The 18,305-nt window shown below is 41.8% G+C and overlaps 1 protein-coding gene across 28 annotated transcripts in view; it reads left to right on the top strand.

Moving 5' to 3' along the window:
* Window positions 1–7,416: 7,416 nt before the first annotated feature.
* Window positions 7,417–18,305, top strand: part of TMEM273 (transmembrane protein 273) — a 34,078-nt gene continuing 23,189 nt past the window's right edge. For 3 of the 28 annotated variants that reach the window (XM_024794368.2, XM_071069980.1, XM_024794370.2), the window contains exon 1: window positions 7,424–7,814. In XM_024794368.2, coding sequence (XP_024650136.2) covers window positions 7,712–7,814 — 103 coding nt within the window. In that variant the 5' untranslated portion in view covers window positions 7,424–7,711. Of the gene's footprint in view, window positions 7,815–18,305 lie in introns of all 28 variants that reach the window. The other 25 variants (XR_011607927.1, XM_071069978.1, XM_071069976.1 and 22 more) reach the window with 21 other exon arrangements.

Genomic DNA, 18,305 nt, shown 5'->3' with positions numbered 1-18,305 from the left:
CTCCAGCATCCCTTTGAGCTGGGCTCACAGAAAGCCATGCCTTGGTTTCCTTGGCTGGGAGGCCCGGGCCCAGTCTCCTAGGCTTTAACTCTTTGTATTTTCGAACATGGCTTTGGTCCATGGCTTCCCCAAAGTCCATTCAGTGGCTCACCGGCTCCTTGGCTCCTATGAGGCATTGGAAAAAAAACTGAGGGTGAAAGTTGCCCATGGGTTTTGGTGATGTCATTGTTTCAGAATTGATTATGTTAACAATGAAATTTACATTTGTACTTTAATGGACTTTATGCTTTTTTACCATGACCTGGACATATTTGGGAAAATTTAGAACCACAGTATTATTCTTGGGTTAGCAACAGAAGTGTGCATAGCCATACCGAGATAGGGAAAGAAATGAAGCCATGTGTATGTAAAAGCTAAGAGAGAATTTTTATAATCAGGAAAGAGTATTAAAACAGTACAGGCCGGGCGTGGTGGCTCAGGCCTGTTATCCCAGCATTTGGGGAGGCCCAGACGGGCGGATCATGAGGTCAGGAGATGGAGACCATCCTGGCTAGCACGGTGAAACCCTGTCTCTACTAAAAACCCAAAAAAATTAGACAGGCGTGGTGCCGGGCACCTGTAGTCCCAGCTACTCGGGAGGCTGAGGCAGGAGAATGGCGTGAATCTGGGAGGCGGAGCTTGCAGTGAGCCGAAAACGCGCTACTGCACTCCAGCCTGGGCGACTGAAAGAGACTCCGTCTCCAAACAAAAAAAAAGCAACACATACATGTGTATTTATGGTAAAATTGGGTCATATTTATGTGTATGATTCCCTCTAGACTCCCCCTAAATGCACACATATTCTTATTTTTAAGTCATATCTTCTACTAACTATGGGCCAAGGTGATATGGTTTGGCTGTGTCCCCAAACCGTCTTGAATTGTAGTTCCCATAATCCTCACGTGCCATGGGAGGGACCCGGTGGGAGGTAATAGAATCATAGAGGTGGTTACCTCCATGGTGTTCTTGTGATAGTGAGTTCTCACTAGATCTGATGCTTTCATAAGGAGCTTTTCCCCACCTTTGTTCTGCACTTCTCCTTGCTACTGCCATGTGAAGAAGGACGTGTTTGTGTCCCCTGCTGCTGTAATGGTAAGTTTCCTGAGGCCTCCCCAGCCATCCCGAACTGTGAGTCAATTAACTCTCTTTCCTTTATAAGTTACCCAGTCTCAGGTATGTCTTTATCAGCAGCATGAGAACGAACTTATACACAAGGTAACACTGTTCTTTAATTGCAAAAGTTCTTGCACAGATGGGCTGCAGCCATTGACCTTGTCTGCTTCCAATCTTCAGCTTTCTTTCCCTGAAAGCAGGTATCCACACCCATTTGGTTACTGGAAGTCAGACGAGGTGGTAATGAGAAAGGAACTCTCATTTCCTGGTGAACACGCTTTTGCTTGGTTACCATTGTGTCAGATGTGTGCTAATTTTTGTTGTTTCCTGTCTTTCACTTGTTGTTTTGACTTTCAATTTCAAATAATTCGGTAGTGAGCATCCTTACATATCCATTCATATACTTTTGTTCAGTTATTTCCTTGAACTATGTCCCTTAAAGTAGAATTAATGGGACAAAATTGGGGTAAATTTTTAAAGCTAGAACTGCTAATTGCTAGAATGAGTGAAACCGTTACAATGTCTATCAACACAACCTTGCTGGAATTAATATTTGTTTTAGTTACTTCTTAATTATGCAATCTTCAATAAACATCAAATTTTCCATAATATATGTAGGTTTTGAATAAGGACCTTTGCCAGACCTTTGAGAGTGAAAGGGGATGCTATTATTATTGTATTAAGATAGTGGGCATAAACCAGGACTTTAGGAAAAACTCAGAGTCTGACCTTCCTACTAACAAAACAAATACCCATGCACCTACCTCACGGTTAAAGAGCCAGACCATTACCTCTGCGTCTTACTGTGTGTTCCTTCCTCTCCCCTCCCTCTGCCTTGCTCTGAGAGATTAATCTCTCCGTAATGTTGTGTTTATCATTTTCTAGATTTTTAAAAATACTGTTTAATGAAGAATATATATATATCTCTAGGTTCTTTATTGTATAGTTTTGCTTGGTACCGGGCTTCATAAAATTAATGTAATTCTGTTTATCCTCTTTCACAATTTGATTTTTCATGTAATGCTGTTTTTAAGACTTATCCAAATTGTCCTAGGTGGCTGTCATTTATTCATTTTATAGCTATATGCTATTCCATTATAAAAATGTATCATAAATTATTCATCCATTTTCCTGTTGATAGATTTCATGGTTCCTCTAAGGTCTTTTTTGCTGTGACCAATTATGCTCTATGAATGTTCTTTTCTATGTCTCTGAATGTACAAGTGTGAGAGAGTCCCTGGGCATATATTCAGGAGGAGTACTGTTGAATCACAGGATACACTAATCTTCAACTTTACCAAAGAATAAAAAATTGCTGATGTTACACCATATATGTTCACATCCTCATTTACGTTTAATATTACCCAAGATTTTTATTATTGCCAGTCTGAAAGTGTAAAATGGCGTCTCACTGTGGTCCTCATTTCATTTCTCTGACTACTAATGAAGTTGACTGGAATATGGTATTGACACCGTAGATTCATTTGAGAAAATGAAAATCCCCAACTTAAGGATTTTTGAGTTTTTCTATCCATGGTGACACACTTTTTGCTTACTTAGATCCTCTTTAATGCTGTGCACTAGTGTTTTCTCCATGTGTCTTGAGCAACTTTTGTTAGATTCATTATTCATATATATAAAACAAATGTATTATTATATATTTATTATATTCCTTAAATATGTGTATATATTATTTTGGTCATGTGGTCTAATTATTATTATTAGCATTTATGTATTTATTTAATTAACAAAATTGTGTGTATTTATCAGATACATGTTATTTAAAAATATGTATATATTATGGAATAGTGGTTGTGTAATTTTATATTTTTAAAATATTTTTATATTTTTAATAACTTGTTTTCTTTTTGTTACTGGTATATACAAATTAAATTGCTTTTAAAAAATATTGACCTTGTATTAAGCCATATTATTATTTTTAACAATTAGTCTTGGAGTCTTAAAGGCTTTCTGTGTAGACAAACATATCAACATTCTTCTTCCTTCCCAATCCTCATTATTTGTATTTCTTTTTTTAAAAAAATTGTACTAGCTAGACCTTAGACAGTTTTGAATAGAAATAGTGATAAAGGGCATCTTGTTCCTAATTTTAAAGAGATTGCCTCCGTGTGGTTCACCATAATGATGACGCTTGCTGTTATATTTTAGCAGATAATTTTTCATTAGATTAAAAAAGCTTTTTTCTATTTCTAGTTTATTAGGAGCTTTTATCATGAATGGATGATGGATTTTATCAAATGTTTTTCTGTATGTATTAAGTTAATTTAACTTATTTTCTGTTTAAATCCATTAAAGTGGTGAATGACTTGGTCATAATAGTTTATCCTTTATATGTACATATACATCACTACATTTGATTTGGTAATTTTTAAAAGGATTTTGGCCTCTATGTTATTTACTGGGATTGGGATATACTTTTATTTTCTTGCTTTCTTCTTGCCTGGTTTTGGTAAAAAGATTATGCTAGGCTCACAGAACTGTCAGAGAATTCTCATTTTATTTCTATTATCTGAACTAATTTGTTAAAATTGTAATTTCCTAGTCCTTAAAGTTTCTAAAATTTTTGTAAAATTCTGTAAAATAGTTTGGAATGATATTTTCTTTGTGGCAAGATTTTTAACTATCTGATTCAATTTTCTGAAAGGCATCTAGACTCTTCTGTCTTGCTGTTTTTGTCTATTGCATTTCAGTAAGCTACATTTTCCTGAGATTGTGTCCATTTCATCAAAGTTTTCAAATTCATTGGCATAAGATTGCTAATAATGCCATTATTGCTACCTTTTTGGACTTATTTATTCTTAATATTATTTATTTTTGTCTTCTCTTTTATTTTAATCCATTCTGTGAGGAATTTTTCACATTATTAGTTTTTTCAGAAAAAACTTTTAAGATGTGTTGATCCTCCCCATTGTATCTTTGCTTGCTTGTGGTTCATTCATTTTTGCTCTCATATTTATTGCTTCCTTTCTTCTGCCTTTTTTTCTGGGCTTTTTTTTTTTTTTCCCCTCAAACTCCTCAGACTGGATGGTTATCTCATTCCTTTTTCAGTTCTTCTTTTCTAAGTATTTGCATCTATGCATTTCCTTTTAATTATTACCTGGCTTGCATTCTAGAAAATCAGATGTGCAACATTTTCATTATCATTCACTTCCAGCTATTTGTAATTTTCATTTTCATTCACTTCCAGCTATTTGTAATTTTCATTGTAATTTTTTCTTCATCTATGAGTTACTTAGAAATGTTTTAAAATTTCCAAGCCGATGGAAATTTCTATCATGTATTTTTGTTTCTGTCATTTAATTCAATTACATTGTGGTAAGAAAATATGGTCTATATGTCACCTTTTCTTTGAAATTTTTGAGACTTATATTATGGTCCAGTGTGTGACCATTTGGGGGTTATAAATGTTGCATGCATGCTGAAAAGAATGGCTATTTTCTGTTGGGTGCACGGTTCTATGTATGGCCAATAAACAAATTCATGTGTCGAATCCTCCCTATCTTCAAATTTTTAAAAATTTTGCGTAATGATGGAGTTTGGCAGTTTCTTGTGACTTGCACTAAAGGCATTCACGTGAGGAGTGAATCCCGCGAACTCCCTGGCTGGTCCTGAGGGTGCAGTGTTAAGGATAGAAGAGTCCCAGGCTTGGTGACCTTGGAGGAGGCCCCGCACCCGAGTGAGGAACAGGACATCAGAGCTGCTGGAGTGGGGCTCATTTTTTCTGATTGGCAGTACAGTGACCTTCCTCACCTAGATGACCTGGAAAACATTCCTGCCAGGTGGGCTGGAGACTGGGCCAGCTGAGCATGAGATAAGAAAGTGAATTAAAGTGACTTCTTTCTTTTTTTTTTTTTTTTTTGAGACAGAGTTTCACTCTTGTCACCCAGGCTGGAGCGCAGTGGCTCAATCTTGGCTCACTGTAACCTCTGCCTCCCGGGTTCAGGTGATTCTCCTGCCTCAGCCTCCTAAGTAGATGGGTGAATTGAATTCTTCATTCAACAAACACCGCTGGGAGCCTGCGCTGTGTCAGGTGCTAGGCCAGGTGCTCTGGGCCCTGCCCTCACAAGCTCCCAAGTCAGTGCTACCATCCTACACCAGTGACAGGAGCAGCCTCACGGTCAGAACTGGGCGTTCATTACAGGGGTACGGGGTGGGGTACCCGCTCCTCTGGGTGCATCGTGTCATACCGAGAAGACACACAACCATCTTGCCAAGGTGCCGCAGCTGGGTGCCAGGGCATCTCATGAGATTCTAGCTTATGGGGTGTTTTGAGCCTCTGCCTGTCCGAGCAGGGAGCAGACTGCATTTTCCAGACTCGGAGGCTATGGCAGAGTGAAAGCAGAAGTAGCTGCAGATGCTTCCCCTCCTGAGAGTATGTAGGATGGGTTGAGCTCCCAAGGACATTTGGAGAGGTGTTTGGGAGCAGAAGTTCACGCTAGTGTTTAGATCGACTTACCCCATGCAAAAGTATTTTCTTTTTTTTTTTTTTTTTTTTTTGAGACGGAGTCTCGCTCTGTCGCCCAGGCTGGAGTGCAGTGGCGCGATCTCGGCTCACTGCAAGCTCCGCCTCCCGGGTTCACGCCATTCTCCTGCCTCAGCCTCCCGAGTAGCTGGGACTACAGGCGCCCACAACCGCGCCCGGCTAATTTTTTTGTATTTTTAGTAGAGACGGGGTTTCACCGTGGTCTCGATCTCCTGACCTTGTGATCCGCCCGCCTCGGCCTCCCAAAGTGCTGGGATTACAGGCGTGAGCCACCGCGCCCGGCGCAAAAGTATTTTCAAATCAGTTTCTGACGACATTTGAATCTTAGTGATTTCACATAAAAATGGACCTGCCTGGTGTGGCTAGAAGCCCTGGGCCTGGCCTGAATGTAGCTCTGCTGTCTCCAGCCACTGTCTACAGATCATTGGGTCTGCACTGGCATTTTCTTTCAATACACTTAGAGGAAAGTGACATATTTTTCTTACACATGTTCTCATGAACTGAGGCAAAATTAAGAAAACTCCACATATTCCAGGAGAAATAAGAGAGTATGTTTCTTGGTGCAGCTGGAGACTGATCTTAATTTCATGAAATAAAGTGTGGACAGATGGAACTTGAAGGCACCCAAATGAAGCCAATTGCTTCTCTCATGACCAGCCTTCTCCACTCATGTCCATTATTTATGTGAAACTCAGAAGGAACCAGAGCAGCCATGTAGAAGGACTCAGGGGGCATCTGTGGCAGCAGGGCAATCAGACTGCCTCTGGCTGGACCTCGGCAGGGGGTGTGCTTGTGCACGGAGGGCACATGCAGCCTGAGGGGGCGTAGGCTGCCAGCCAAAGGCCTGGGTTTCAAGTCCAGCTCTCACATTTACTGCTGCGTGGACTCGGACAGGTCACATGCTAGGATGGCATTGGGCACAGTGGCAAGTGCTCATGGTGTTGGCTGCTGCTGTCAGGGATTTGACTGAGGGAGCCCAAGAATGAAAAGAGCTCAATTTCTGCCAGCTCAGTTGGGTGGGGGACTCAAGATTTGTCATTAAGTTGATTTATATTTTAAAAAGTGACATTTCCTGCGCATTTGAGTTGGTGGCTGAACAGCTAAGCATTGTGACAACGTGTAGATATAAAGGAGTACAGGAGCACGTGGCCCTCAGTCTGCTGGCTGAGCCTGTGTGACTACCAAGGTTCCTCCAGGCTAGGGACCTGGACGTGGGGCCTGTAAACTTGGATGGGAAAAACATTACATCTCTGTTCTCTAACCTCTAAGGAACATTTAGCATCTTCTTCTAATAGTAGTGTGGTGAAAGAACCACAGCAATATTACCACCCAGTAACTTTATTCCTGGTAGGAATCACAGGTCTTTCCATCCACATTCCAGCTGTTACAGGTATCTCTCAATATCGATTCCATTTATCACCATGTCGAGATGGTGGTAGCTGTTTCATCTGCTGCCAGATCTTGCTATTTACTGTGTGGGTAAAGAAGCATGTATATTTCTATGTTGCAAGTTTAACAAAATATTTTGATAACTATGTGTTAATACTACTAATTTCTGTTATGATCCTTATCTATTTTAGTTTGGGGATTTAAAAATCTTATTCTGAGAAGAGAGTGATAGGCATTCCTAGACTCAGAAGCGCCCATGGCACAAAAACAGTGACCAAGCTGGACTATTGGCTGGAGGGGCATTTCCTGTTCCTGCTCCAACGCAGAGGCTACTGCAAGGTCTGGACTGCAGGGCAGATCGGCTTTGCCCACATTCCTCTCTGAGACTTACTAGCATGGGTCGTTGGGCAAGAAACCGCACCTTACTGTGCTTTGTTCCCACACTCTGTGGGGAGGTTTACAGGAGAGAACACTGGGTATAATACCCCAGCGTGTGCAGTGGGCCTAATCACAGCCAGCTTCTGGTGGAGGCCAGGACGACAGGGGCTTCCTTCAGCCCTGTATTCAGAGAGGCTGAGAGGAACTGAACAGCCTGCTGGCTGTGGCAGCGGTTTCCTTCCCCATCAGTCACGTGGGCCTTGTCCTGTCCCCGGAGCCTTGGGTCACATGGCTCATTGTGCCTGCGTTGCCAGGAGCCAGGAGTCAGGAGCAGAGCAGAGCGCCAACATGAACTTGGGGGTCAGCATGCTGAGGATCCTCTTCCTCCTGGGTAAGTGGGGATTGTGGGGATCTCTGGACTGGGGGACCTCAGTAGGCAGAAAAGTGGGAGAGCCTTAGCTCACTGGGGCTTGATTCCTAAAGCATAACTCTGTCCCTTTACACAGATGACGTTTCTCACTTTGATCTGGTAGTAGGCAATGATCTTGTTTGTCTTATTCCAGCTGCAACTTACAAATGCTTCTGGGCTAAAGGAGAATAGGAAGGGTCATGGCAGACGGAGCTTCAGGCTTGCGATCTAGAAACATCTGGGTGTAAACTGTGGCTCCGTTGCCAATAAACTGGAATAAGCTTCCGAAACACTCTAACTTTCTGAACCAATGAGATAGGAGATAATCATGTTTACTTTTTGGGATTGTGAGATAATTAAGTTAAATTTAATTAAGTCAAATCAAAATACTGACATAGAATGAGAACATGCAGGCCTGTAGATGCTGCTATACAGTTAACGTTGAACCAGAACTCTCATGCAGTGAAGCAGACTCTTTGCTACTCAGAGGTATCTTTGTTTTTAAAAATTATATTTAATGCATTCATTGAAAGGAGAAAGGAGAGAGGCAAAGATAAAAGAAAATTAGGGCCAAATGAAGAGAGAGAAATATAAAGTCAGAGAAGTAGACAGAGAGGAAGAAACTCAGGCAGAGAGAGAGAGAGAGAGAGAGAGAGAGAGAGAGAGAGATGTAGAGAGATGGCTGGAAATATGCATAGATGGAGACAGACAGAGTTGGAGAGAGACATGTGGCTTTACAAAATCCCCTCTGACATTAACTGTTGTTTCCTAAAAAGGCAGCACATGTCCCTCATATATACAAAGATGTTCCTTCGCAGAACTTGCACTGGGCCAAGACTCGATGGGAAGCAGTCTGTCTCCAGATTAAATCTTGTGTCTCCAGACCAATAGGTTGTATCCTGAATGTGGGCAAAGTTAGTGCTGTGGGCAGGTTTCCATCTAAAGTCCGCACTAAGCAGGGGATAGCAAAGGCTTTGGCCTCTGGGAGTCAGCATGTCAGACAGACAGACAGACAATCACAACATCCATCATTTTACACATGGAAACGGGCCCTTGGCAGTGACTGTGAGGGGATGGCAGGAACCAGCAAGAAGCAATTAAGAGTGTGCATGGTGGTTAGACGCAGTGTGCCTGCCTGGAGATGTGGTGGAAGGTAAGAGAAGTTGTAACTCTTATTTCTGCTTTTGACCTATCTAGATAAACAAACTAGTCTGCCCTGGTAGAAGAAAAGGAAGTTAAATTTAAGAAATCCAGTGAAAAATGTGCAAATTATATAAACAGGCAATTCATTGAAGAATTACAGACAATGAAACTTAAAAATGTCCAGTCTCACAAATAATAATAGAACTAACAACACCTTGCATTTTTTAGTGTGTCAATGTGCTGGGTGCTCTGCTAAAGATGTTGCATGAGCTCATTTGGTCCCCACAGCAACTCTGTGCAATAGGTGCCACAGTTACCTGCATTTTATAGGTAAGGTTTTAATCACTGGGCCAAGGCATCACAGCACGTTTGTGTTTTCATATACTATTGGTGGAGGTACACAGTGGTTAGGAGCGGGTATCCAGTGCTAGACTCCCTGAATGTTCATCCCTGTTCTGTTATTTACCAGCCTGGAAAACTTGGACAAAGAATTCATCCTCTCTGTGTTCAGTTTTCTCATCTGTAGGATGGGGACACGTCATCGGACTATTGGGAAAATGAAATCTATTACCACATTTAAAACACTTAGCATGGGATATGAAGCGTGGTGAGCACTCACTATTGGATATGAGGAAACTCATTTATTCACTCTCTCCAGAGGGCAATTTGGCAAAATTTGGGTGTCAATGTAAGCAAAATGTAAGATGTTCATAGCCCTTCACCCAGAAATTCCACCTCCAGGAATATAACCTAATGAAATAATAGGGTAAAAGCCTCCCAAAATATTTCACAGGATATTATTCAACACTGCTGAAACCGTAGTGAAAACCAGAAACAAGTGACTATCAGTAGGAATTTGACTAAGTTAATTATGCTTCAGTATTTCCAACAATACCCAATATATTTAGTTGAAAGACATGCCTTTCTATGAACTGACATGGATGAAACAGAAGTGATGAAGTGATAGTTACAGGTTAGAGTTCCGTAGTAATAATTTGCATGTGTTTAGTTATCTATCCAAAAACTGACTGGAAAGAAATAAAGCAAATGGTTCCTAGTATCCCTCCTCCTCCTCGTCCTCCTCCTCCTCCTCGTCCTCCTCCTCCTCCTCCTTCTTCTTCTTCTTCTTCAGATGGAATTTCAAGTGACTCTCCTGCCTCAGCCTCCCTAGTAGCTGGGATTACAGGCGTGTGCCTCCACACCCGGCTAATTTTGTGTTTTTAGTAGAGATGGGGTTTCTCCACGTTGGCCAGGCTGGTCTTGAACTCTTGACCTCAGGGGATCCGCACACCTCGGCCTCCAAAAGTGCTGGGATTACAGGCGTGAGTCACCGCACCCGGCTATCTTTTACTATTCTTAGGAAAAAGAGTTATATAGCATCTTAGTTTCTCTGTATTGGTATTTTTCATAATGATTGTACATGTTGTTAATTCCAGTAAGTAAATGTTTGTGAACAAAAAGCAAACATGACAGCCTGTTGAAAGCAAATGAATAAAATGTTGGGCTTCCCCTTTATTCACTGGAGAAGGGCCTAGAGCACTGTTTAGTGCAATCTGCCGGCAGATGGGGGTCTTTGAAGGTGGGTGACCAGGCCAGTCATCCAGGGTGTATGAGGACTGTGCCTCAGGGGCCTTGGGGGGCATGGGGCACTCTCTCTCTAGTCCCTCTATGACATCCAGGATCCCAAGTATGACGGGGGGGGGGGGGGGGACCCTGGGATGAGAAGCCAGGTCACTCTTTCCCACACAGAGTAGGTAGAAAGTTTTTAAAGAAACAGTGTTTGAGTATTCTTTAAATATTTTTCAAACATGTAGATTAATGTAACAGACATTTATGGAGCCAACACCCTGAATTACCAAATGTTAAGTTTTTTTCTAGATATATATTTAAAGGTAAGTAGCTAAATCAATGTATCCATCAGAGAAATAGAACATAAGAGATGGAGTTCGGCTCTCTTCCTCCTCCTGTTTTTCTCCCTCCCTCGAAGGGAGAGGCACCCCAGGCTTGGCTATGCTTCCTTCCTGGGTTGCTTTTCAGGTATTAAAACCTTTGCAAGAATCTGCCATAGCATAGTTAATAAGTTGCATTATCTACCCATTCTGATAATATGGGTCAAATGCATTCATCCCAAATACTCTACAAGTTTCCACAGAAACACTGTCATTTATCTGTTTATTTATCCATTCCCATACTGTCAGAATTTAGGTTGTCTCTAACTTGCAGCCTGATGGCTGATGCTTCGATGAGCCCTCTCGCCCTGCCTCGTGGAACCCACCTGCAGCTATTTTTATAGCAGACACCCCTGGCAAAGGAAATGTGTCAATTCTCCTTTTATCAGATATGGCCAAATTGCTCTCCAACACGGGGTTGTGGGCATATCTGTTTCCTTACATACTCAGTAATACTTGATACTGCCCAACTTCTCAATTCTTGACATATCAGAGAGGTATAAAATTTTATCTCAAAGTTTTTATTTTAGTTTGTGTGTTCCTAATTACTACTGAGAATAACTACTTTCTCTACATTATCAGACAGCCCATTCTCCTTTTCTGTAGATATCTCATTTTATATACCCTTCTTCCAAGTTGTATTTGATTATTGGTCTTTCATGTAGTATTCTGGATATTAATTATTTGTATGTTTCATGTGTTGCAAATATCTTCTCTCAGTATGTTGCTTATCTTTTATCTTTGTGGCATCCTTTGCCGTGAGAAGTCTTTCAATGTGATATAATCAAATGTATTGGTCTTTTCCTTTTTGTGTGTTTGGTTTTTCTGTGTTAAGAAACATTTAAAAAATTATTTTTACTTTAAAATGGTTGCATTTTTTATGATTAGGTCTTTAATTTATTTGGAATTTATTTTTATTTATGGCCTAAAGAAAGGATCTAATTTTAATGTTTTCCATATGGGACATCAGTTGTTGCAATATCACCTGTGTAATAATCTTTCTTTTCTTTGCTTTGCAATGATTCTATATTGCAAACATATTCTATGTCTATTCTGTACCCATTTAATATGTCTGAACCATTAATGGCCTTCATCTTCTGTGCCACTTTTTGCATCTGTCTCTCTTTGAATCATGCCACACTGTTTTATTTGCTATAACTGACTAATCTTGATAGCTTGCAGGTGAAATATCTACTGCTTGTCAGTGTTGTTGCTAGAATCATTTTGGCCTTTAATTCACTTCCTCTTACATGTAACACTCCTTCCTTGAAAGTGTGATAAAATTTCACTCCCTGAGAGCCGACCATGGGCCAGGGCTGCTCTCAGCACTCCCATGTGGACCCTGTTCATTTCTCAGCCCCAAGGCAGATACTTTTATCGTAGTCATGTCCATTTTTCCAGACAAGGAAACTGAGGCACTGATAGGTTAAAGCAGCAGGTGAGTGGCCCAGCTGGGATTCAAACTGAGGCATTTTAATGCTCCAAAGCTGAATTTTTAGCTCTAATGCCAAACTGACTCTTAGTCAAGAATAAAAAGGACATTGAAAAAACTGAAGTGACTTTTTAACTTTTAAAAAAATTTTTTCATTTCAAAATAATTCAAACTCTCAAGAAAAGTATAAGAATAAAAATAGTACAAAGAACACCCATATGACTGCCTATTTTAAATAATTTATCTTATTTGCTTGATAATATATTGCCTCTTTCTCTTTCTCTCTCTCCACATACACACACGCACACACACGATTTGTTTCCTGAAACAATTGAGGTAAATTGTGTATACCATGGGGTTTCCTTTAACCCTTAAATGCATCAGTGTTTATTTCTTAAGAACAGAGATACTCTCTTATATACCACAGTATAATCATCAACTTTAGGAAATTTACTGTTGACAAAATACTTTTATATAATCTATTTATCATATTCTAATATTTTCAATGGATCCAGTAATGTCCCTTCCAGTCTTGGTTTTGCCTCCAGGCCAGGACCCAATCTAGGAGGGGTATGGCAGGGGTGACCGACTGTGTCACATTAGCCTTCCTTAATCTGGTACAGCCCCCAGCCTCTGTTTGTCTTTTATGATAAAGATATTTTTGAAGCACACAGCTTTCGAACCCCACTTTTTTCCTCACAGAACATTCCTCATCGTGGGGTTTGCCTGATAGCCCCTGGTGATTCGATTCAGATTATCCACTCCCTTCCAGAAGACTGCATGGCTAACGCTGTCCTTCTCAGGTGTCCACACTTGGAGGCACGGGATGCCTGAGGAAGGCTGATGTATTTTTGCTATCATGATTAAAAAAACTTAAAACTAGGTTTTGGATTATGGTTGTCACAATTCTAAATAAATTGCTACTTAAATATCAACCAATCAATATTTTTAAATTTTGCTAAAATATTGATCTAAGACTAGCTATTGAAAATATCTGGTGAAATTTCTAGGCATTTTATTAGAGGTCTGCATCTTCCTTTTACAAAAGCTGTCATATAAAATATTCCTGTGAACTCTAATTCCATCTAAAATGTCAGCCATCTATCTCCGTTTTAATTCTGTTGGCAAGCATCTGCTGAAATCTATGTATTATTATAATCTTGATAATAAGAGAAATGCAATATCACTTTAATTACATTCCAGGGCCTAAAACATTCTTCACTGAAGGAGCCAGAGTTATTGAAGGGAGCAGAGTCTTTTTTTCCTCCCTTAATTTATAATGAAAAGATGGAAGAGGCCAGGGTAAGGAGAATTAAATTCGTTTTTATCTTACAAGTCAAAGTCATCACTTTATTCCTTGGGTCTGAATCCCTGAGATCTTTGTAAAAATCTTTCCTGACAGCTTTTCCCCTGTTCCAAGTTCCTGCCAAGACAATGGTTCAGAATCATGTGGTGTGTGAATTTTAGTGAGGAAGAATCTTTGGTATATTCATTTTATTTTGCGCAAAACAAATCTCTACAAATGTAACAAAAAACGAATACACCAGGGTCTGTTGCAAGTCAGCAGAAGGTCAAGGAAAAGGCTGAAACCTCAGGTAGGCAAGAGACATTTCCTGATAGGGCAAGAATTCCCCTAATGACTTCTGCCCATTTTCTAAATGAATTGCTTACTTTTTTCTTTTACTGTTGAATTTTAAGAGTTCTTTATATACTCTAGATATGAGTCATTTGTCAAATACGTGGCCTGCAAATATTTTCGTAGTCTATAGTTTGTCTTTTCACTCTCTTAACAGGGTCTTTTACAGAACAAAAATGTTTAATTTTAATTGCCTAACTTACTAATCTTCTTTTTTCATGGATTGTGCTTTTGATAGCATGTCTGAGAAGTTTGCACCAAACCCTAAGTTCTCAAGATTTCCCCCTAAAATTTACATAGTTTTATGTTTTATATTGAAATCTATGATCCATTTTGAGCTCTTTTTTGTATAAAGTATGAATTTAATCAAGGTAATTTTTTAACCTATGGATATCTAATTGGTCCAGCACTATTGGTTGAAAAAATGATCCTTCCTCTATTGAACATACTTTGCTCCTTTGTCAAAACCCAGTTGGTCATACTTGGGTGGGGCTAATTTGGGGTTCTCTTTTCTTTTCCATTGATGTGTCTGTCCTTCTGCCAATCCCACACAGTCTTGATTTCTGTAAATACATTAAGTCTCAAGGGAGTAGAGTGATTCCTTCTACTTTATTCTTCCTTTTCAAAAAAGATTTTTCGCAATTCTCTTTCCATTATCTTTCCATGTGAATTTTAAAATAATCTTTTGTACATCTACAAAAACAGTCTTCCTGGGCTTTTGATGAGAATTACATTAAACCTATAGATCAATCTGGGGAGATTTGACATCTTTATCATGTTGTATTTTTCCATGAACTCGGTACGTGCCTCCATTTATTAAGATCATTTTGGATTTTTTTCTTCAGTGTTGTGTTATTAGACTCACACCTGCATAATTTTTGAGTGATCGTAAGCTGTGTTGTATTTAAAGTATTTCTTTCCGTGTATAATTTTGAGCATACGGAGACATCATTGATTTGCATATGTTAATCTTACTATATCCAACCACCTTGCTGAACTCACATATTCTAAAGAGAGTTATTTTTCAGATCCCTTGAGATTTTCTATGTTGACCGTCATGTTCTCTGCAAATAGGGTTGGTCTTATTTTTTCCTTCCTGAAAGGTGTGCCTTTATTTCCTCTCCTTGTCTTACTAGGCCGACAAGAACGTTAGTACTAGGTTGAACAGGTGTGGCGACGGCAGACATCCTTACTTTGTTCCTGATCTCAGTAGAAAAGTATTTTGTTTCTCACCATGAAGTTTGATTTTAGCTGTAGGTGCTTTTGCAGATATTCTTTGTGACATTGAGGAAGTTTTCACAATTCATCATGGAAGCGTTTTTATGGCTACTTTGACATCTCTGTCAGATGACTCTAAATCTGTGTCATCTAGGTGATAGCATCTGTTGATTTTTTTTTTCTCATTCAAATAGAGATTGTCCTCATTCTTGCTTTGACAAATAATTTTCCACTGAAACCTGAACATTTTGGATTTGATGTTATGAAACTCTGAAACTTATTGAAATCTTCAATTTTAACAGGCCTCCTCAGATATCATTCCGTCAGGAGAAAAGAGGCATTTCCTCATAATTGCTAGAGGGTTGGAGCTTGACATCGTCTCTGGCCGCCATTGACACCTGGTGGGAGAAGGGCTCTGTGTTACTGTGGGGTGGGGTGCAGGCTAGGTTCTAGGCCATCACTCTAGAACCTGCTCAGTAATTAACACTTGTTTGAGTCAATTATTGCCCTAAGTGGAACGTCAGCCTTGGGCTTGTGCGGGCCTCCCCTTTGGCCCTCGCAGATAGCACCTGGCTGGGAGTGCCCAGGCTCATCACTGTTCTCCATGTGTCCCTTGCTGACACTGTGGGGCGGGGATAGCCTCGTGGTGGCTGGGCAGTGGAGGACGTCCTGACTCTTTCCTAACTGGCGCAAGGTGCCTAGAGGTGCCTTGTCACTGCCAGGAGGGGGTGGAAGTGCAGGATCCCACAGGGTCTCCACTGACACCCCTGGGGGCAGGGACTTTTTCATTCATTGGGCACGAAAGCCTCTCTTCCCCATGTGACCCTCTGACACCACCCTCGTTGGGGAGCGGGGGCTCCTTATAACTGACCAATGAGCGTGGAAGTCCAGGTCTCCACTTGGCCTCTGTTGATGAGGGTGGGGCTTGGGGTGAGGGCACAGTTTTTTCTGTGCTGTTTGACCGTTGTGGAGTGGTTATCACCTAAAAGTCTTGTCTTCCTAGGCTGAGCCTTTCCCAGTCTTTGGCTCATGGGAGCTGGCTTTTCTTGGGGCTTCTGTGTCTGTGCCCAGTGTCATTACAGGGTTGCCAGCTTCTCCCGTTCCCATCTGAGACACCTGAGGCAAAAAGAAAACTCAGAAATTCACCGCCCTGTTATTCCTGGGCTCCAAAGGTCCCTAGCCAGTCGGCCTTCTTCTCTCCATTTTTGGGGGTCTTTTTATATTTGTTTTTTAATATAATATTTAGGGGTTTTAGCTGTACTTAGAGGAATAGGGAAAAGTAGACCTATTTCATCTTTCCAGAAAAGTAAGTCTGAAATGAGTTCTGGGGGATAGGTGATTTGGAGTAATGCTCTTTGGGGAGGGGCCCTGGGCTGGCAAACCTCTCTCAGACACACAGTCTTGATTCTAGAGGCCCTTGAGGGGGTCTTCCCCATCGGGTGAAGGAAGGAGTGGGGATGTAGGCAGAGTGCCTGCTGGGGAGTCTCTGCTCCTCAGTCCCTGATGAGGGCCACAGCTGGGCGGCTGCAAAGCCGAGCCCCCCAGGCCAACACATGCTCAGCAGACCTTTTCGCTAGCTCCCAAATTAAACATCTCCACTTCCTCTTTAAAGTCACTATAAGCATTGTTGTCACACCTAGACCCTTGTTTATCCACCAACAATTGCTTGAACTGCTCCCTTTATTAAATTTCATTCCATGAAATAACTGGATAATGGTTCTTAGTGAGATGGACTGGGCTTACTCTCCCCTGCTTGTCTGAGGGAAGCAGATGGTCAGGCAGGGAGCTCCTGCCTGAACCCCAGCTGCAGCCAAGTTCTGCTCCCACCTTTGCAAACTCTCTGACCATGTAATCAAGAAGTCACTCTTCAGGGCAAGAGGTGAAGGACCTGGAGTTGGACCCACAGGCTGTTTCGGAGGACTGGGACTCACAGACACCCAGAGCTTTCTCTTTGATTAAGCAAATATTGATTTTCACCAAAGTCTACTGGCACATGAAGATAAGTAAGTCAGGCTCCAACCTGAGGAGTTGACAGTCTTAGGGGGACAGTTGCAATGCAGTGTGTTAAATACTGAGATGAAGGATGCACAGAAGAAAAAGGAGAAGCTCTTGATCCAAACTGGAGTATTCAGGAAGGCTTCCTGGAGGAAGAGTCTTGTTGAATGCTAATTGCTTACATCTCTACCTAAGTGAAATCCTTCAGCAGCTTCCCATTGCTGCCAGCACATACTCAAGTGTTTACTGTGTCACTGGCCTCCCAGCCAGCCCTGTCACAAGCCATCCCCTGTTGTGCCTGCTCCCTGGTCTCGGGGAACATCCATCAGGTTACTGTCCAGCCTCCTCGCATGTCGTCTCTTTTGCATGGGATGATGTTGTTCCCCTCCAGGGCCATAGAGATACTCCCACTCCCCTCTGTACTATCACCACCGTCAGGGGAGAGATCTGGTCTTGCTGGGCCATCACTCTAGAACCTGCTCAGTAATTAACACTTGTTTGAGTCAATTATTGCCCGAAGTGAAACATCAGCCTCCGGGAGCCTATCTGCAAGAAAGGGACAGGTGGTGTGGCTTCCTGAGAAGAGAGGACAGCCTCTGCTGAGGCCCCGGGCAAGGGCATCACGGAATGCTGGGGTTATGCAAGAGGGGAGAACAAGAGGTGACATGGGCCAGCAAAAGAGGAGGGCTTGATGAGCCCTGGGAGGACATTGGGCCTCATTCTGCAGGATTTTAAACAGCCTTACAGGACGAGTGCCTGGCTGCAGTGCCCCAGATGGGTTGGAGGCAGGGAGACTTACTAGGAGAAGGCAAATGGATAGTCCAGGAGAGGGGAGGCTGGCTGGATTAGTCCCAGGCCATGCCAGCAGGATCATGTTGGCTTCTGAGGCCCCAGGGCACCCATCTCTCACAGTACTTCCCCGAGGCAAGCAGTGTGTGGCCTGAGGTCAAGGTGTGTGGCTGAGTACACTGGTGTCCATCCTAGTTCCTGGCCAGCCCATGCTTAGCCCCACCGGCAGACAGTGTTGGACAGGCCAGGCCAGGGCTGTGTGGCAACAGCCCTGAGTAGCTGAGCAGACCCAGGCGGGGCTCCCTGAGCCA

The sequence above is a fragment of the Macaca nemestrina genome, chromosome 9 (genome assembly GCF_043159975.1).
Source record: "Macaca nemestrina isolate mMacNem1 chromosome 9, mMacNem.hap1, whole genome shotgun sequence".
NCBI classification, from domain to species: Eukaryota; Metazoa; Chordata; class Mammalia; order Primates; family Cercopithecidae; genus Macaca; species Macaca nemestrina.
Note: the sequence above shows the minus strand (reverse complement) of the source record. Positions and strands in the feature narration are given on the sequence as shown.